Genomic DNA, 22140 nt, shown 5'->3' with positions numbered 1-22140 from the left:
TTGCACCTTTGAGGAGGTGGTAGTGTAAAGAATATTTTAATAATCTAGTTTATTTTAAAAGAAACAAACAGAATTTTAACACAAAACTAAAAAGAAATAAAGTGTAATGTATTCAAATTTGTTAGGTAAAGAGAGTAAAATTTTTAATATAAGAGGAGATGATAGTGTGATATTCGTATTTTTTAAGAGAGGGAAGTGTAATTTATTCCAGTAATATTGCTATTAATAAATATTTTAATACTTAATTAATAATGTTAACAAAAAAATTAAGAAGACTGAATTTGCTTTTAGTAAAATCTAATGCATGCAATGATAGAACATTAAAAAAATTTGTATGAGTCGTTTTAATAAATTAATTAAATTATATATTAATTTCAACCCTTGCCTTTTAGTACTTTAACTAAATAGGATGATAGAGCGTGAATGAAGTAAAAAAGGATATTTTACTCTAACGTGTTTGCTGTTTTACATTAATTTCTATAAAATTTAGGGTTTTAATGACGTTTTTTATTCTTTTATTGAATAATAAATACATGTTGGGATCCCTTCTTAATTGGAGAGGTTCTAAAAAATTTTAGAATTTTCTAGAAAAGTGTAGAATTTTCTAGAACGTCCTGAAGAATTCTAGAGTAGTATAGAACTTTCTAGAAGTTTGTGGAAGAATATGAAAACCTCTGAAATATTTTGGAGATGTGTGGAACCTTCTGGAATCTTATGGAAAAGTATGGAAGGATATGGAAGGGAGTAGAAGAGTGTAGAAACTCCTAGAATGTGTGGAGCATTCTAGAGAATTAATCTTCACCCTAGGATACAAGTAATCTCCACTATTCATTGTGGAGGTGGAGTAGTATAAATAAGGGTAGGAGCCTTCATTCCTAACGATCCAAGCATGAAAGCCTCTCTGAGAGAGAAGATAAATAGCTTGGGAAGTCTCTATCCTCAAGCTTGAGTGAGCCACCATAGAGTGAGTCAATTTTGTAAACACATCCTTGTAACCCTACTATCATTTTGTATAGTGGAAGAATCTCCATGTTGGAGAATTATAATTGTGTGCTCCCATTACTACCTTTAATTACTAAGTGCCTATCTTAACTTCACGAAGCGGGAAAGTCTGAGTTTTCCCAACAGTGATATCAGAGCCAGGTTGTTCAACTTGGTGACCAGCTCAGACGAGTAAGATGGTGGTGATGGATCTCAGCCTTGGGGATCCCTTGTATTGAAAGTCTTCCTGGCAGTGAGTCCAGGTAGCGTGTCCCGCAGATGGAGCAACGGTGCAAGTATCGCAGGTAGCTAGAGCATGTAGACTCTAATGGTTATACTCGTGGATGATGACTTTCTCTCGAGGGGGGAGGCTACCATGTGGAAGAGACTCACACTTGAGGGGGATATGTGTTGGAGTACAAGTGTGAGGTGAAGTCCCACATCAGGTAGAAGTGGAAAGGCTGAGCACCATATAAGTGAAGAGAAGACTCATAAACCTAAGCCTTAAGGTTTTGGGTTAGAGTGTGGTATTAGGTTTTCTTATGTGGTGACTCGTGGTCCACAGGAATCTCCCCGGTATTTCCTCCCATCGAGTTTTTCCCAACAATGGTATCAAAAGTCAGGTTCATCCAGAGCCGTCATTAGCTCGTGCAGTTCAAGATAGAGGATAACATCGCTCATGATGGAGACATGTTCAAGGATATATTTACAAAATTGAAGAGTGGAGAAGAGCCATGCAAGAAGAGATGCAATCCTTGCATGAGAATAACACCTATGAATTGGTGGAGTGGAGAATAGCCATGCAAGAAGAGATGAAATCCTTGCATGAGAATAACACCTATGAATTGGTGGAGTGGAGAAGAGTCATGCAAGAAGAGATGCAATCCTTGCATGAGAATAACACTTATGAATTGGTGGTGGAGAAGAGCCATGCAAGAAGAGAAGCAATCCTTGAATGATGACCAAAGCACATTGACATAAGGTATCATTGGATCTGAGATGTCCTCGAGGAAACGAAAGTACATCTTGACAAGGTTCACTTAGACGAGAACTGGTCAGACATGATGACCAAAGTACTACCAACAAAGAAGTTTCAAGATTATTGTCAAGGTGTCAGTTTGCTACTACCCCCAATTAAGTCGGGAGGGGGAGATTTGTTGGGATCCTTCCTTAATTGGAGAGGTTCTAGAAAATTTTAGAGCTTTCTAGAAAAGTGTAGAATTTTCTAGAACATCCTGGAGAACTCTAGAGTAGTGTAAAACTCTCTAGAAGCTTGTGAAATAATATGGAAACCTCTGGAATATTCTGGAGATGTGTGGAACCTTCTGGAATCTTATGGAAAAGTATGGAAGGATATGGAAGGGAGTAAAAGAGTGTAGAGACTCCTAGAATGTGTGGAGCATTCTAGAGAATTAATCTTCACCCTAGGATACAAGTAATCTCCATCATTCATTGTGGAGGTGGAGTAGTATAAATAAGGGTAGGAGCCTTCATTCCTAACGATCCAAGTAGAGAGCCTCTCTGAGAGAGAAGATAAATAGTTTGGAAAGTCTCTATCCTCAAGCTTGAGTAAGCCTCTCTGAGAGAGAAGATAAATAGCTTGGGAAGTCTCTATCCTCAAGCTTGAGTGAGCCACCATAGATTGAGTCAATTTTGTAAACACATCCTTGTAACCCTACTATCATTTTGTATAGTGGAAGAATCTCCATATTGGAGAATTATAATCGTGTGCTCCCATTACTACCTTTAATTACTAAGTGCCTATCTTAACTTCACGAAGCGGGAAATTCTGAGTTTTTCCAACAGTGGTATCAAAGCCAGGTTGTTCGACTTGGTGACCAGCTCAGACGAGTAAGATGGCGGTGATGGATCTCAGCCTTGGGGATCCCTTGTATCGAAAGTCTTCCTGGCGGTGAGTCTAGGCAGCGTGTCCCGTAGATAGAGCAACGGTGCAAGTATCGCAGGTAGCTAGAGCATGTAGGCTCTAATGGCTATACTCGTGGATGATGACTTTCTCTCGAGGGGGGAGGCTACCATGTGGAAGAGACTCACACTTGAGGGGGAGATGTGTTGGAGTACAAGTGTGAGGTGAAGTCCTACATCGGGTAGAAGTGGAAAGGCTGAGCACCATATAAGTGAAGAGAAGACTCATAAACCTAAGCCTTAAGGTTTTGGGTTAGAGTGTGGTACTAGGTTTTCTTATGTGGTGGCTCGTGGTCCATAGGAATCTCCCCAGTATTTCCTCCCATCGAGTTTTTCCCAACAGTGGTATTAAAAGTCAGGTTCATCCGGAGCCGTCACTAGCTCGTGCAGTTCAAGATAGAGGATAACATCGCTCATGATGAAGACATGTTCAAGGATGTGCACCTTGACGTAAGGTATCATTGGATCTGAGATGTTCTCGAGGAAAAGAAAGTAAATCTTGACAAGGTTTACTTAGACGAGAACTGGTCAGACATGATGACCAAAGTACTACCAACAAAGAAGTTTAAAGATTGCTGTCAAGGTGCCGGTTTGCTACTAGCCCCCAATTAAGTCGGGAGGGGGAGATTTGTTGGGATCCCTCCTTAATTGGAGAGGTTTTAGAAAATTCTAGAGCTTTCTAGAAAAGTGTAGAATTTTCTAAAACGTCCTGGAGAACTCTAGAGTAGTGTAGAACTCTCTAGAAGCTTGTGAAAGAATATGGAAACCTCTAAAATATTCTGGAGATGTGTGGAACCTTCTGGGATCTTATGGAAAAGTATGGAAGGATATGGAAGGGAGTAGAAGAGTGTAGAGACTCCTAGAATTTGTGGAACATTCTAGAGAATTAATCTTCACCCTAGGATACAAGTAATCTCCATCATTCATTGTGGAGGTGGAGTAGTATAAATAAGGATAGGAGCCTTCATTCCTAACGATCCAAGTAGAGAGCCTATCTGAGAGAGAAGATAAATAGTTTGGAAAGTCTCTATCCTCAAGCTTGAGTAAGCCTCTCTGAGAGAGAAGATAAATAGCTTGGGAAGTCTTTATCCTCAAGCTTGAGTGAGCCACCATAGAGTGAGTCAATTTTGTAAACACATCCTTGTAACCCTACTATCATTTTGTATAGTGGAAGAATTTTCATATTGAAGAATTATAATCGTGTGCTCCCATTATTACCTTTAATTACTAAGTGTTTATCTTAACTTCACGAAGCGGGAAAGTCTGAGTTTTCCCAACAATACATTTATATATATTTTAAAAAATAAGAAGGAAATTCAATATTTTTCATTTGAGTCGTTAGTCTAGAAGCATATCAAATCAAAATCATGTAACCCTCCCTAAGGGTTATTACTTATTAGGGCTGTTCCTGGATGGAGTGGACATGCTTGGGTTTTCTTATATGCGCGTCGTAGTCTTCCTTTGTTTGATCCTTTTTTTTGTATCTTTCCCTTCAAATGCCAAAAGAAGTTTGCAATTTACCAACGTATGCATTATGCAAGACAACCCGTCAAGACTTGCATTGACTTCATAAATGGTATCATCATATTCTTCCAGAGGAAATTACACTCTCTTTTCCCTAAACTAAAACCTTTAGTAAAATGTCACTACTGTCTTATTTTTTGTAAAAGCATCATATGTGACCAGTCATATTTTTTAAGAAAATTTATTAGTAAAATTAATAAATACTATCGTCAAGGCTTGAATTAATTGGCTTGGGTATAATCTTGTTTAACCAATAATAGTCTTGAACTCGAATTCTGAGTATACATTTATATTAAATTAATATTTGAAGAAAGAGTTTTATAATTCATGATAATTTTATTTGATTTAAACATAATTATTTTTTATAATAGATATAATTTAAATAAAATAATAATAAATATTTCATATTATGATGTTTATTCAAAAATTTTGGAACCAATATTTTAAAGTCCCTTGCACTTCTATATATATATATATATAAATATATATATATATATATATAATATATATATATATATATATATATATATATATATATATATATATATATATATATATATATATATACGCGCGCGCTTATTAGTTAAGGGATGAAGTATGTATTTTAACACAAGAAGGGAGTGCAGTGAAATATTTGCACCTTTGAGGAGGTGGTATTGTAAAGAATATTTTAATAATGTAGTTTATTTTAATGGAAACAAACAGAATTGTAACACAAAATTAAAAAGAAATAAAGTGTCATGTATTCAAATTTGTTAGGTAAAGAGAGTAAAATTTTTAATATAAGAGGAGATGATAGTGTGATATTCGTATTTTTTAAGAGAGGAAAGTGTAATTTATTCTAGTAATATTGCTATTAATAAATATTTTAATACTTAATTGATAATGATAACAAAAAAATTAAGAAGACTAAATTGGCTTTTAGTAAAATCTAATGCAATGATAGAACATCAAAATTTTTTGTATGAGTCGTTTTAATAAATTAATTAAATTATATATTAATTTCAACCCTTGCCTTTTAGTACCTTAACTAAATAGGATGATAGAGCGTGAATGAAGTAAAAAAGGATATTTTACTCTAACGTGTTTTCTATTTTACATTAATTTCTATAAAATTTAGGGGTTTAATGACGCTTTTCATTCTTTTATTGAATAATAAATTCATTCATATATATATATATATATATATATATATATATATATATATATATATTAAAAATAAGGAAGGAAATTTAATATTTTTCATTTGAGTCATTAATCTAGAAGCATGTCAAATCAAATCGTGATCATGTAACCCTCCCTAAGGGTTATTACTTATTAGGGCTGGTCCTGGATGCAGTGCACATGCTGGGGTTTTCTTATATCCGTGTTCGTAGTCTTCCTTTGTTTTGTCCTTTTTTTTTTATCTTTCCCTTTGTTCTGCCAAGACTTGCATTGACAGTTTTGTAGTTTTGTAAAGTAAACGCGTGCAAACATACCAAGCTAGACTTCTATTGACCCCACTGATCGGCTGTCTTGTTTGATATTTTCTTTCTCACTTTAATTACTTCCATATTATGAATTTATCGCTTCTCTTCAGTCTTCATCCTAATTAGTTTTCAATATTATAACATTTAAATGATTTAATATAATTAAAATGTGTAAGGGACTGCAACAAGTTAATATTTTTTTTTCAAAAGTTTCCTTTTAGTCTATCACATGGGTTAGACCAAATTTGTTTTTTACACTAACAATGTCAATTTTAGCCCATATGATATCTCTTACAATTTATTCATGTCACCAAACTTTTTTAACAAAGAGAAATTTTAATAGTCTAACTAAAGTAAAAAAAATTAAATTTAATGGACTAATTAAATTAAAACCTAAAATATAGATAATGGACAAAAATTCTAATTTACTCTTACAATTTGAATATAAGTCTAACTTAATCTTATAAAGCCAACTTATAAGATTATGATTATTTTTCAGTTATATATTATATTTTGATTATATTTTTAATTGATGTCAGATCTTCAACTTTTTAGTAAAAAAATTATCATGATAATTTAATGTTCCTAGTACCAAAAAAAAATAGTGAGTGAATATGTGAATCAATTAATGTGAGTTGTTCAAGCTTAAGTAGTAGTTTCAAGTTTGACTTCAGATTATTCATAATTATGGTATTAGAGTTGAACAACATAAATTTCATTAAAGAATATCTATAGTTAGACAAAAAAATCTATACCAAAAAACACGGGTTTATTTTTAACTCAAAATAAATGTTTTATAAAAAATTATAATTATTGAATTATGTTTTAAAAAACGTCAAAAGCTTAAAATAAAAAGGATAGCTTCGAAAGCACAGTTGCAAAAGGTTGGAGATTAAAGGTGTAAAACTTTTCTATCTTGAACCTTTTGAACCAAGCTGTAACATATATTTATGTAGATACAGTAAAATATCTCTAGACTTCAACGAAAGAAAAGTACAATATTTCTTGACTCTGGTTCGTGTTTCATGATGTTTTGCATATAAGTATGCATATCCCATGAATTGCTTGTAAGTACTTCTCTTGCATTTGATTGTATCAGACAATCTGTGATTGAATCCTTCCTCAAAATTTCCTCATGGTGTTCATATTTCCAACGCTTCTGTCCATGAAGCTCCAACCACTTTTGCTGCTTCTTGTGATGTACTTCTGTGCATTTGCTGCTTCTTCTGAGATTGCTTCAGAAGCAAATGCTTTGTTGAAGTGGAAATCCAGCCTTGACAACCAAAGTCATGCTTCTCTCTCTTCATGGAGTGGCAACAATCCTTGCATTTGGCTCGGAATTGCATGTGATGAGTTCAATTCTGTTTCCAACATCAATCTTACATATGTTGGATTAAGAGGTACGCTTCAAAGTCTCAACTTCTCATTACTTCCAAACATTCTCACTCTAAATATGAGTCACAACTCCTTGAATGGAACTATTCCTCCTCAAATTGGTTCCTTATCCAATCTCAACACTCTTGACTTGTCCACTAATAACCTCTTTGGTAGCATTCCCAATACCATTGGTAATCTCTCCAAACTCTTGTTTCTTAATCTTTCTGACAATGATCTCTCTGGTACTATTCCTTCTGAAATAGTACACTTGGTTGGTCTTCATACATTGCGCATAGGTGATAATAATTTCACTGGATCCCTTCCTCAAGAAATAGGTAGATTGATGAATCTGAGAATACTTGATATTCCTCGGTCCAATATCTCAGGGACTATCCCAATCTCAATAGAAAAGTTATGCAATTTGTCTCATCTAGATGTCGAAAGCAACGACCTTTCTGGCAACATTCCACTGAGAATTTGGCATATGAACCTAAAGCATTTGTCATTTGCTGATAATAACTTCAACGGTTCCATCCCCAAAGAAATTGCGAATTTGAGGAGCATCGAGACTCTCTGGCTTTGGAAAAGTGGGCTTTCTGGCTCCATTCCCAAAGAAATTTGGATGCTGAGGAATCTAACATGGCTTGACATGAGCCAATCCAGTTTCAGCGGGTCTATTCCTCGTGATATTGGGAAGTTAAGGAACCTAAAGATTCTTAATATGTCGAAAAGTGGCTTGTCTGGCTCCATGCCCGAAGAAATTTGGACGTTGCGTAATTTAGAACAACTTGACATAAGCATGTGTAATCTTATTGGGTCAATTCCTATTTCAATTGGAGCACTGGTCAATCTAACACTTCTAAGTTTACACGATAACCAACTTTTTGGTCACATTCCTCATGAAATTGGGAAGTTGGTTAACCTCCAGATTCTAGATCTCAGAAGTAATAATCTTTCTGGCTTCATTCCTCCTGAAATTGGTTTTTTGAAACAACTTGGTCAACTTGATTTGTCCATTAACTTTCTCTCTGGTGAAATCCCCTTTACAATTGGAAACTTGAGCAATTTATATGATCTTTACCTTGATTTAAACAGCCTCTCTGGAGCAATCCCAGCTTCCATAGGCAACTTGGTCAATTTGGACTCCATGATCCTTGCTGCAAATAAACTCTCTGGGTCCATTCCTTTCACCATTGGAAATTTGTCAAAGCTTAGTGTATTAACTATATCCTTTAATGAACTCACTGGATCAATTCCTTCCATTATTGGAAATTTATCAAATATCAGGGCATTAAGATTTATTGGAAATGAACTTGGTGGCAATATTCCAATAGAAATGAGCATGCTTACTGCTCTGGAAAGTTTGCAGCTAAGTCACAATAATTTTATAGGCCATTTACCTCAAAACATTTGCATTGGTGGAACGTTCAAAAAAATTTCTGCTGAAAATAACAACTTCATAGGCCCAATTCCAGTGAGTTTGAAGAATTGCTCCAGTCTTATAAGAGTCAGGCTTCAGCGAAACCAGCTAACTGGGGATATAACAGATGCTTTTGGTGTACTTCCAAATTTGGACTACATCGAATTGAGTGACAATAACTTTTATGGTCAACTATCACCTAACTGGGGAAAGTTTCGTAGCCTCACAAGCCTCATGATCTCCAACAATAATTTATCAGGTGTGATACCACCAGAACTAGCTGGGGCAACCAAATTACAACGACTTCACCTGTCCTCAAACCATCTTACAGGAAACATTCCACATGATTTATGTAACTTGCCCTTGTTTGATCTCTCACTCGACAACAATAATCTTACAGGAAATGTTCCCAAAGAAATAGCATCAATGCAGAAACTTCAAATTTTGAAGCTTGGATCAAATAAGTTGTCTGGCTTAATCCCAAAGCAACTAGGAAATTTGCTCAATTTATTGAACATGAGTCTGAGCCAAAATAATTTTCAGGGAAATATTCCTTCAGAGCTTGGCAAACTGAAATTTCTTACGAGTCTTGATCTTGGTGGAAATTCTTTGAGAGGAACAATACCTTCAATGTTTGGAGAATTAAAAGGCTTAGAAGTACTGAATGTCTCTCACAATAATCTTTCAGGTGATCTCTCTAGCTTCGATGATATGACGAGCTTGACATCTATTGATATATCATACAACCAGTTTGAGGGTCCACTTCCAAACATTCTATCCTTCCACAATGCTAAAATTGAAGCATTGAGAAATAATAAAGGCTTGTGTGGCAATGTCACTGGCTTGGAGCCTTGCTCAACATCAAGTGGGAAATCTCATAATCATATGAGGAAGAAAGTAATGATAGTAATTTTACCCCTTACTTTGGGCATTCTAATACTGGCATTATTTGCTTTCGGAGTCTCGTATCATTTATGCCAAACCTCAACGAACAAAGAAGACCAGGCTACAAGTATACAAACTCCTAACATATTTGCAATATGGAGTTTTGATGGCAAAATGGTATTCGAGAATATTATTGAAGCCACAGAAGATTTTGACGACAAACATCTCATTGGTGTTGGAGGGCAAGGATGTGTTTACAAAGCAGTGCTGCCTACAGGTCAAGTTGTTGCTGTGAAGAAACTCCATTCGGTTCCAAATGGAGAGATGCTCAATCTGAAAGCTTTCACATGTGAGATCCAAGCTTTGACAGAAATTCGACATCGTAACATTGTAAAGTTATATGGGTTTTGTTCACATTCACAATTCTCATTTTTGGTGTGTGAATTCCTGGAGAATGGCAGTGTTGAGAAGACTCTGAAGGATGATGGACAAGCAATGGCATTTGATTGGTATAAGAGGGTGAATGTTGTTAAAGATGTAGCAATTGCTTTGTGCTATATGCACCATGAATGCTCACCTCGAATTGTTCATCGTGATATATCAAGCAAGAATGTTCTTTTGGATTCCGAATATGTAGCTCATGTCTCAGACTTTGGAACAGCCAAGTTTCTTAATCCAGATTCATCCAATTGGACCTCATTCGTAGGAACCTTTGGATATGCTGCTCCAGGTTAATTACCTTTCTTTATACTAAATTGAGGATATCATATTTTTTAGTTTGCCTTTCTAAGTCACAATTGTCCACATTTTTCCTTTGTCACTAGAATCCTATTTTGCGTATGATAGCACTTTTATTATGTTACAGAACTTGCATACACAATGGAGGTGAATGAGAAATGTGACGTGTATAGTTTTGGGGTCCTAGCATGGGAAATACTTATTGGGAAGCACCCTGGTGATGTTATATCTTCTTTATTGGGATCATCTCCATCTACTCTTGTGGCCTCAACACTCGATCTCATGGCATTGATGGATAAGTTGGACCAACGTCTCCCTCATCCAACAAAGCCAATTGGTAAGGAAGTGGCATCAATTGCAAAGATAGCAATGGCCTGCTTGACTGAAAGTCCACGATCTCGCCCTACCATGGAGCAGGTTGCCAATGAGCTGGTAATGTCAAGCTCATCTTCAATGGATTAGCTCTACATTGTCACTTATATATAGCTGAAAGATTGAGCTTAATAAACATGCTTGAGTTTTAATTGTTCTTTTCTATTTTTGTATTGTATCTTTTTTTTTTTTATATTGTAGGTCATTTTATTTTAGTTTTTTGGGTTTCTGAACTTTGGATACCTTAACCAAATTAATGATAACATTTCTAAGCCTTACTTTTTTTCCTATCAAAATAAAGGAAACAAATTAAATATAGTGTTATTTTTTGTTTCAGAAAATATAATAATTCAAATCAATTGTTCCCTTTCCTTCAATTAATTAAAAATTAACGACAAGTCAGCAAAGAAAAGGAAAATGCATGAACTACTTAGAAGGAAGCTTGAACTGAAATTGTTTTAATTTTATCTTGAGTTTTTGATTGGCTGTACGTTTTACGTAAAGCATTATGCTCATGATAGAATTGCCTAGATATCACGTGTTCTAGAAGAAAAATGTGTTATGCTGACCAACACCCGCATGAGAAACATTTTGTGAGAATCACCTTTACATATGACGCCATAATATTGCATTTTTAGAACTACGATGTTTCGTTCTTATCTTCTAAAGTGGTCCAGTCTTAGATAACTGAATAGTATTTCACATTTAGACTGATAGACTTTGCTGCTAACTAGACTAAGAAAGATAAATTGCAAGGGGACGATAAAGGAAAGCTTAAAGATAAAATGTGTTATGCTGACCAACACCAGCATGAGAAACATTTTGTGAGAATCACCTTTACATATGACGCCATAATAATGCAATTTTAGAACTACGATGTTTCGTTCTTATCTTCTAAAGTGGTCCAGTCTAAGATAACTGAATAGCATTTCACATTTAGATTGATTGACTCTTCTGCTAACTAGACTAAGAAAGATAAATTGCAAGTGGACGATAAAGGAAAGTTTAAAGAAAACTGCTTCTACATTTAATTTCTGATAACCCTAGTTCATACGAAAGTGTGTTGATATACTAGGGCTATGGATTACAATTAAAAAACCCTAAATATAAGAAAGTCCATAAAAGTCCAACACAAAACATTATTGGTTTCAGATTTGCTACACGCACCATTTGTTTTTCTAGTACATCCATAATTGGTTTACGAATTCACAATTCATAAATCAATTACAAATCCGTAATTGGCTTATGGATTGTCCAATTCGTAAGTGGTTTATACAATTTTTTTTATTAATTTTTTAAAAGATATATTTTACGAATTAATTTAAAATTAATTGTCTAGGCAGAAATTGAACCTATGATTTTCACGTTATTAGCACGACACTCTAACCAACTGAGTTAATAAGTCAATTATGTTATAAATTAATTAGTATCGTTATATATAACACTAAAAATTTTAATATATATTTACTGCACATGTAAATTTACATAATAAATTTTATGATAATTAATTTTGATCTAATAATTAATTTATTTACATATATAAATTGTAAATAAAAACCGTAGGTTTAATAAAATTTTATATATGTAAAAAGTACATTATTAACATAAATATACTAATGTATTTATATATATATATATATATATTAAATAAAAATCATAGATTTTATTTACAATAATTCATATATGTAAAAAAATTAATTATTAGATCAAATTTAATTGTCACTAAATTTATTACTTAAATTTATATATGCATTAAATATACATTATAAATTTTAGTGTTATGTATAGCGACATTAATTATTTTATAACATAATTGGTCTATTAGCTTGTGAATAAGTGTGTGGTTTATACTTAATGTGATATTAGTTGTGTTTTGAGTTGTGAATTATACAATCACCTAATTGGTGTTTATCTTGAGAAAAATATTTATGCGCAAGGTTTTAAAAGGAAAGTGTAGGATTCCAAGTTAGGAACCTGATATGTTAAATTGTAGCGCAATGTGAAGGGTGTTAAAAGGGAAGTATAGGGATTTCAAGTTAGAAACTTGAGGTGTTAAATTGTAGTGCGATGCGTGAGGTGTTAAAGGAAGAGTGTACGGTTCCAAGTTAAGAACCTAAGGAGTTAAATTGTAATGCATTGTGTTAAATGTGTTTTGAAAATAAGTGTGAGACCGTGGGTATTGCATAATTCACGAGTAGTATTTGCATGCAAAACTTATTTTAGGGGTTGGACCTAAATCAGAAAGGTAAGAACCTAATGAATTCTTCGGAGTCTAAATCTTGAGGGTAAATACACTCAATTTGAATGCTTCTTTAAGCCTATATTAATCCCATATGATTAGAGCATTCTCGCAAAACAAAGGGACCTTGATTAGTCACCTTATGATTTCACTTAGTGAGAGTTACTTGACAAACTCATTGTGTGGTGTCTCTTGTTATGTACTTCTAGGCACCTTGCTGTTGTTTTTCACTGATATGGTACCACATTGCATATATGATTAAGTCTTAGCGTATCTGTTACATAACGCTTATGTAATGATCATTATAACTTGTTACGTAATGGTGGGTAATGAATTGTGTGAGTTTGAGATGTTGTGTTGTACTAGAGATGTGTCGTTCTAAATATGTGATTAATATGATAGTGTGGAATGTGATTTGTGATTAAATCCTTGGGGACAAGTGACATTATATAATGAGTGGTAAAATGATGCGAGTTGTGTTAAGTTGAGCTTCTTATACTTATATTATATGTATATATGTGTTATGTTTAAGAATGTGATAACTCACTTCCTATGTGTTGTTTGTATTTGTATCCTGTGATAATCTTGAACTTTGTGTTCGTGAGAGAAGATGACTAAGTGGATTGCCTTAAGAAATCTTGTGCAGGAGGACGTCAAGACACAATGCTCTAATAGGACGTGACATTGAGGACATGAGTTTTTATTTTAATTGCATGATGTTCTTAACATGTTATTTTACTTTATTTTATTCTACTGTTTAATTGCCTGGGATGAGTATGTCTCTCTTAATGTGTAAACACATGACTACTTAACTCCCGTCTTTTGTGTGTAGTCATGAATAAAATTTTTAAACCTTGTGATTCAGTAATACACCATTAATGACAGTTTGATTCTTATTTCGTTATATGCTTGTGGTAGGAACCTATAAGTTTGTTGATATATTACTCTTATACAAAACACTTTTTCTTTAACAATGGAAATATATTAGAGAGATTTTAATTAATTAAATTCTAAATTTAACATTCATGTATGTATATGTGTAACTATATCACTGAGTATAATTCAGTTGATTGAATATGTTGTATGAGTTATTATAAATTTTAAGTATTTGTTTTTTATTCTTATGGAATATATATATATATATAAAAGTATGTGTCATGTGAAAAGTGAAAGATTTTTTAATATAAAATAAAATATACATCGTATATATTTAGTAACGATATATTTTTACAATAAAAAATATTCATTATTTTATAATTTTAGATGGTAAGATAAAAAATATGCTTTTTTTCTAGAAGTATGAACATGATAAAAAAAATTGAAATGCAAATATTATTTTTGTTTTCTTGATTGATAACACATCTTTAGAAAAGAGAATCTCAGTCTCAACTATTGAGACAAAACCAAAAGTGACGAGGCTGCAAAACGACTACAGGATGAGATCCAGAGAATTAAATCTCATAAGGTGAAACGATCCTACTAATGGAACTTATAATACTCAGTTTAAAGCAGAAAGCTGTGTTTTGTTTTTCTTTCCCTTTAGAGTCATGAGGGACAATTTTTCTTCTTTAGATTCAATTATAACCTTGTATTTGGAAATCTATAATATCTTCTTGCCTAATTGATAATCTAGTGCTGACCTTGCATCAATGTCTTTGGGTGCAAGAAATTCAAGGATATTTGCCCTTGAAAAAATCATTGCTACTTCTTCTACAACATTGCTGTCAATGGCATCTCATTTACCAAAGGCAGAAGAGCCGGAACGGGTTTTCAGTGGCAAGGGACGTTGGAACCAAGTGCATTCCGTTCTTGAAGCCAAGAATTTGATGAATCATTTGTTCAATCTGGCATCTTCCTCCAGGTAGTAGCTTATCTCCAAACAAAATTTATGGTCCATGTTGTGATGATATGACTGAATCTTTGTCTGTGCCTTTCTATATTTCAGGTGTTTATTGCGAGATAAAGAACTTTTTATTGTTTTTATGTTATAAATCAACTCAGCACAGTGCAAACCAACACAGGGGAATTAGGATCAGACAAGGAGCAGACAAGAAACAAAAGGAGAATATGCAAGCCACACTACCTGGAGGACTACGTGACCAGTGCCAACAACAAACACTGAGCTGGCAGCCTCTCATTGGTCGAAGGAGATCCTGTTGCTGGCTAGGAATCATGCTTCACTACCATTCTGTTATTTAGCTTTTTGTGCACCTTAGGACCTGTAGAGGAAATGCAATAACAGAATTAGCATTTCAGTGCTTATAAATATGATAGTCATTGTAATGAAATGCAAGCAATAAAACAGAAATTTCCTCTCCTCTAATCCCTCTTCTGGAGTTCTTCCTAGTTCTCGAATACTAGGACATAACATTTTCAGGTTATTGCATGTTATTTTTCTTCCTTATCATGTGTAGGTGGTCATGAGCTTAGCAAAACTACTGGAAATGTTGGTGGCAAAGTAGCTAGTGATAAGTATAGACTACAATTAACCTTATAAGGTTGCCTCTTATATGGAAAAAAAGACAATCCATATGCGTATGAGAATGGGCCGAGTACTGTGATCGTGAACAAGCAAAGGCAGATCTAGAGACGGTTTTTTTTTCTATTCTTTTATTTTTTTTCTAATGATTATTTTCATAAATTTATGTTACATGAATTTCAACTAACTAATATTTGCCAGAGCCAGTGCTTCGGTTAAGCATATATCATGCACAAGAAAATGTTGTAGGGATTGCCACTAATCACAATGATTTTTGACTTTTGGTATATTTATGAATATTGTGGCTAGGAAAATCAGATGTGGCTAGGAATAAAGATCTTGGAAATTACAAGATAAAGGGAGCTTTGACTTCTGGATTGCAAGTCGCACACAACTGATAAATTCAAATTCTATTTTTAGGGCATTTTCTTGGATTGCTAGGTAATTTTAAGTTCAGATGGTGTTAGTAAAGTAGAATACTCCTTTATATTAGATACCATTGGCTACTGAGTATAATAAGCCAAAGTAAATTGGCATGTTATCTGAAATTACAGGATCTGGTCCCATTAGGCACATCATCAGGCTTACTTCCCTCAGGTTTTCTGAGGCAGTGTGTCTGTTTTCTGCCCTGCCTTTTTACCACTGTTTTCATTAGTTCAAAGTTTAATGTTGTCTTTGGTCTATAGTAACAATGTGTTGAGTGATGACTATAACCATGCTAGTAAATATGTTATATATTTCTGCATTTTATCTTGAACAATTATTCTGCACCTTATATCATTTGTCTTGATGCAGTTATCTGAGGCTGCAAAATGTTCTATGTACTGTAGAAACTAGTGTAAGTTGTGTTTTATCATTTATTGGCATCCAAGCAAGATGCTTGTACATTTATATTTTTGTGAAGTTCTCTGTAATTATTGCCTTTAAATTATTTGTTGGACTCTTGATGTTAGAATGAGGAACTCTTCATATCATTCTAATGGTTTCTAGGACACCATTGTGACTTTCTTTCTTATAATTCATTTGTTTGTATGAGGTAAGATCTGGTGCTTCAATGCAAAGGATTATTTTATTTAATAACATTAGATTAGACTTGGTGCTTCAAAACTTAGACATTGTTTAATAAAATAAAAAAGAAATTGCATTTCATGATTTAAATGTTCGTAAAACTGTTCAAGCATATTCCACTACATTCATTGCCTTAGGTCTTTGAGACTTATGATTTTGTTTCTTTCTATGTGTATGACCAATTAAAATTTGAGACAATAATATTCCCTATTACTGTAATATCGGAAAGTTGTTGTCTTGTAATCATGATATATATGTTATGTTTAATGATGTGTTTTTGTACTGTCATGCAGTAGGAGGAAGAGAAAGGATTAATTGCTGAGATTGCTGACAAAATTGAAACTTATATCAAAGAAAAAGGACCTCCTCTAGCATTGTTGTCTAAATTTAGAGAAGGCAGTGCTTTCTTAAAAGATGATGGATCCGTTGATGCATTGAATGACCTATAAATTTTATTTAAACTTATGGATAAATCAAAACGCCTTGATAACGTGGTTTTTGACTTATGTCTGACCCGAGGTCTTGACTATTATACTGGAGTTATATTTGAAGCTGTCTCTAAAGGGATACTCATGAGGTAAGTCTCGCAAGTCATCTTTTATCTTATCTCTATTCTGAGTTATATTTGGAGTTATATTTGTCTCTTTCATTACAGAGAGAAACACTATACATGTTTGACAAGATTAATGAACTAAAAAAAAAGAATGTAGTAAAAAAAAGAAAATAAAATGTTTTATATTTGGAATTATATTCTGAGTTATATTTATCTTTTATTAACTTTGATGGTATGTTTTGAAGCATTTTTTAATGTAGTAAAAAAAGAGGAATTTTTTTTAAGTGTACTTTACTAGAGGTCCAAAAATCATTATTTAACATAGCTTATTGAAGATATTTATGTATTGAGATCATTGTTTGATATTCTTTAAGTATTTCTTTATTTAATTTATTTAATATATATATATATATATATATATATATATAAAATATGTTTAGATTGGTTTTATTTTTAATCTGCAGGTTTGATTTTATTTAACAAATAGATAAAATATTTTTTTTTTGTAAAATAAACATCGGTTATATTAAAAATGATATTGTACAATATCAATTTTGATCAAAATTAATGTGGTATAATAGCAAAAATAACATTGATTTTATCAAAAATCAATGTTGTAGGTAGTATAAAATATTGGTTCCGTCAAAACTAATGATGTATGCATTATATAACATCGGTTTTAATAAAATCAATATTTTATAGTACTTACAACATTAGTTTTAATTAAAACTGATATTTTTTGCTATTATATCACATTAATTTTGGAAGTGGTTTTGAACATCAATTTTATAACCAATATAAAAAATGACATACTTTTAACAATTTGAATGTCTCTAGAATCAATGTTAATGATCTAGTTTCTAATAAGGATTGCTACATCCATTATGAGTGGTAATAACATGCATTTTTTCTTCTTTCAAATATTGTTGTCTCATTAGATTTTTGTTATACGGTTTGATTGTGGTCAAACTGAAATTCATAAACCTTGAAATTGATTTTGTTTTCTTTAAATTATGTCAACTAAGTAAGAGCAACTAATCAACCTAACAGTGAAGCTTTCACAGGGATTTCAAAGCAATTATATATCACCGGTTCCTTTTAATCACATAGTCTATTTGTTTAAGCTTTGGCATATGTTAAATTTTTTATGCCATTTTTTCTTTCTTGGCAAATTATATGACATGCATTTAAAAGAAATGAGCCTCTTGGAATATTAATTAAAAAAGAGTTTTACATAAGCTTAGAGGAGGCCATATGCAATTTGTGTACGTAGATTTTTTCCCATTTTGTCTTTTGTCCCAGATTTTTACCACTGAAAAATGTAGGTACCAAATGATTTTGTCACAGATTTTTGAAATTAATGTCATTTGTCAACTTTTTTTTATCAATATGGGTGAAAAAGAAAAGCTATTTACCTATATGAGTTGGTCAACAAATTGTTTATCAAGATGAATATTTTTTTATCACGTTGATAATGAGAAGCATCAGTAAGCCTCCTCCTATAATGATGCCACCCTGATCTCTGTCATTTGTTTAGGTGGATGTCAGTACAAGAGGAGGTGTCATCCTGGTCTGCTTCACATAGGAGGTGCTACCCTGAAAACTTTCTTTTGTTTAAAGTGTTTTTTTATTAAATTGACTTGGTGAAACTAACCTGATTTGCTTCACCTAGAAGATGTTACCTTGAAAGGCTTCTCCTGTTTAAAGTGTTTTTTTTAATAAATTTTAGTTAGTGTTAGGATTTAGTGATTTTGTTTTACGCGGTAGGGTTTAAAAATTATAATATAATATTTAATTGTTTGTATCTGTGCATTAGGGTTATGGGGAACAATGTAGGGTTTGTATCCGTGCCTTCACCACTGTTGCCCTCACGAAGCTCTATTCCTTGACCCTCGCCATTATTGCCCTCCCTTTCATAAACCCTACCTATCACATTGCCATCGTTGGAGTCGCCTCTCTCGCTCTCGTAATTGTTTGTCTCTGCCTGGCTCTTTCTCCTTTTTGAGTTTTCCTCTTGCGGTCTAGTTCTATCATTGTTGGTGAACCTTTCTCTCACGCCATTCTCTTTGTATGTAAAATGATTTTGAATTTATTACTTGCTTTTAGATTTCTTGGTAATTTATTTAGCTTTTACTACTGTTAGGTTTCATGGTTGTTAAACTCGCGATTCTACGTAGAATCATGGAGGTTCCGTAAACTCGACTCGTAGAATCGAATCGTAAACTCGTAAGAGTTTACTCAAAAGACAACAACAAAACTCACTACCCAAAAGGCAGCAACAAAACCCACTACCCACCCTTGATGAAGCCAAAATTTCAATTAACAGATAATTTGTCCATGTTCGGGGGACCACTTTAGCGTTGCCAGAATTCAACACTAAGCATCGTTTCAAACTTTTAATTAACAGAGATTTCAATTAACAGATGCTCCCTTAATTTAGCAACAGAACCCAAAACTCAACACTATAATGAAGCTAACAATAGCCTTACCAGAATTTCAATTAACAGATGTTCCCTTAATAAGCATTGTTTCAAACTTTCAATTAACAGAGATGAATTAACAAATAAGCTTTGAGAAAGAAAACACCTTAGCGTCATGGAGCAAAGCTTAGAGCTAGGTCAGGAAATGAGGGCTTTCGACGAGTGAGGGCTTTCAAGTTTCAAACAATGACGAGGACCACCACGATGCGATTAGCTCAGCAGTCCAGCACAACAACGATGACGACAACCACCACCACGCGAGTAGTTCAGCGAGAGTCATTTTGGGGGGTTAGTAGCTTAAACAGGGTAGAGTGAGTGAGTAGAGAGAGTCGCGAGAGTTATTTTCAGGGGTTGTTGTACGACGCTGTTTCGGGTTTTCATGAACTCGTGGACTCGGAGCGGACTCGTGAGTCTACTCAAACTCGTTCGATCTACGCAAAATCGAACAAGTCTATTCCGATTTCGATTCTACTTCCGATTTAACTCGCTAACCCTCAGTAGAAATTGTAAAATGATTTTACGATTTAAATCGAGAGTTTAACAACCATGTTAGGTTTTGTGTGCCATAAAAAACTGTGTGCAGTTTTTCACTCAAGGTATGCGAACCAAAACCTGTGCTACACTGACCTACATATAAACCTTTGTCATTGTCATTGGTTTTTTGGTACTCTAATTTGCTGCTGCATATAAAGCAAAAGCATGTGATTCAACACCGAAATTCTGAAACTTCAGCGTTTTAAGTTTTTACTAGGATATTGCTGCATAATTAACAAGTAGGCTACCACACAATCCTAGAGTTGCATTTCATAAATCTTTGTACTTTGTATTCTACGTAAGTATGTAATAGAGTTTAGACTTGACAGATTTGCCCTTAGCATGGGTCTCTAGGAAATTGGGATCCGAGTTTTATGTGTGTTTAGGAATTAGCATTTTGATTGTTTCACCACTGACATATGATCCTCTGGGAATAGACTTAGCAATTTCTAACTGATTTCAACTAATAGTAAAGAGTGCATTTAAAAGAGTGGGTAGTGTGTTTACTAATAATTTTCACTTATGGCATAGTTTATTCTGTGCTGTCAAAATTTATCCTGTGGGCTGAGAAATGTATTAGCTTGTAGGTAACATACACGTATCATGGAAGAAGAGTGAGCAGCTGTTGGATTTAAAACCTTCATGCTTTATTATGGTTCAACTCTTAAAGATTCATCTTGTCATACATAATCGGTTATTTTGTCAACTTGTCATATTTAATATATAATTAGGGTGATTAATGCTAGAGAAACTACGAGTACTATGCTGAAAATCATAAGATTTTCCCCTTGAGTTGCTATTATTTAATTTTCACTCATAATTAATGCCTATACTTACTTCAACAATTTTATTTAGCTGCTTTTCCAACGGTTCAATTTAAGAAGTGGCTACGTTGCCATTGGATGCTAAGATTGAAATTGAGTGCATTGAAACTCTATAAGCACAGATTGTAACAGTATATCTGCTGCCACATTCTCAACTATAATGCTGCCTTTAAAAAAAGCTCAAGATTATTATTATGTTATTAATAGTTTCCCCGTTCTACTTTTAACTACAAAACTTTTGGAATTTTATGTTGCAGGTAAAGATGTAGAAAGGCTTGTAAAAGAGACCGAAGATGATATTTTGTAGCTAATTAAAATACATATTTTTTACCAACTATCCAGGAGAGTACGTAGATAGAAAAGGACAGAAAAAATGTTATAGAACATTAAAATCCTTTTATAGTTAGCAAACTAAAAGTAGAATTCTATAATATTTGAATTGCATGCACTACCTTACAAGGAAAACTGATTTAAGAGTGGATTTAAAATGAATAATTCTTTGCATTACGGAACTTCAGTTTAAGTACCATTTTACTGATTAGTGAAAAATATTTGGATTGCTTTGCTCAATTCCATGTAATAATGTATACTTTTACATATTTATTTTCTTTAATCATCTTTAATATTATTCACGTTACATCTTATATTTAATATTTGTTTAGGATCGGAAGTTATTTGCATTTATTTCAAGTGTAATGAAGAAAAATTAAATTATTTAAATAGAAAAATTAACTTTCTATGAAGAATTATTTTAAAAAATATATAATATTTGTTAATTTGTATACTTTGTATGTTTTTCCTTATATATTTTGTGTTATTTATTCTTTATTATATTACAAGGTATGGATTCTTTTCACATTGTAAACTTTTAACCGTGCAAATTAAGGACGCATGGAGCTTGATCCAATATGTATATTGTTGTTTACTATGTACTCCTATAAAACTTCTGATGTAATAATGTATGCTTTTACATATTTATGTATTTATTTATTTTATTCATCTTTAATATTATTCGCGTTATATATTCTAACATCATGTTAGATTAGGAAAAAAAATGTTAGGTTGAGAAGTGAGAATTTGCCTTAGTGGTCAAATTTTCAAGTGGATGATTGAATTTTGAGCCTATTCTAACACGACTCGCGATGATAATGATATGTTTGCAGGATTTCATTCACAAGAAATCTACCTAACCTTGGTATCGATTTAACTATTATACATATTCTTGAAGTCATACTACGGTATATATTTCACCTGTTTTTTTTTTTTTTAAAAGT

The 22140-nt window shown here is 33.2% G+C and overlaps 1 protein-coding gene across 1 annotated transcript; it reads left to right on the top strand.

Annotated features, from left to right (window-relative positions):
* The first annotated feature begins 7303 nt into the window (after positions 1 to 7303).
* LOC114391013 (MDIS1-interacting receptor like kinase 2-like) lies at positions 7304 to 10852 on the top strand. Its single transcript, XM_028351999.1, has 2 exons — positions 7304 to 10309; positions 10445 to 10852. Exons 1-2 carry the CDS (start codon positions 7351 to 7353, stop codon positions 10777 to 10779), a joined length of 3294 nt encoding a protein of 1097 aa, XP_028207800.1. The 5' UTR covers positions 7304 to 7350; the 3' UTR covers positions 10780 to 10852.
* Positions 10853 to 22140: the final 11288 nt, after the last annotated feature.

This window comes from Glycine soja, chromosome 16, assembly GCF_004193775.1.
Source record: "Glycine soja cultivar W05 chromosome 16, ASM419377v2, whole genome shotgun sequence".
Classification (NCBI taxonomy): domain Eukaryota; kingdom Viridiplantae; phylum Streptophyta; class Magnoliopsida; order Fabales; family Fabaceae; genus Glycine; species Glycine soja.
The sequence above is the reverse complement of the archived record's forward strand: the minus strand, read 5'-3'. Positions and strand labels throughout refer to the sequence as shown.

Bases quoted from the DNA above. Each gene is read 5' to 3' on its own strand.
- LOC114391013 (XM_028351999.1), top strand. From the start codon at position 7,351: ATGAGTCACAACTCCTTGAATGGAACTATTCCTCCTCAAATTGGTTCC. The intron at 10,310-10,444 runs GTTAATTACCTT...ATTATGTTACAG, and splicing joins CTTTGGATATGCTGCTCCAG to AACTTGCATACACAATGGAG.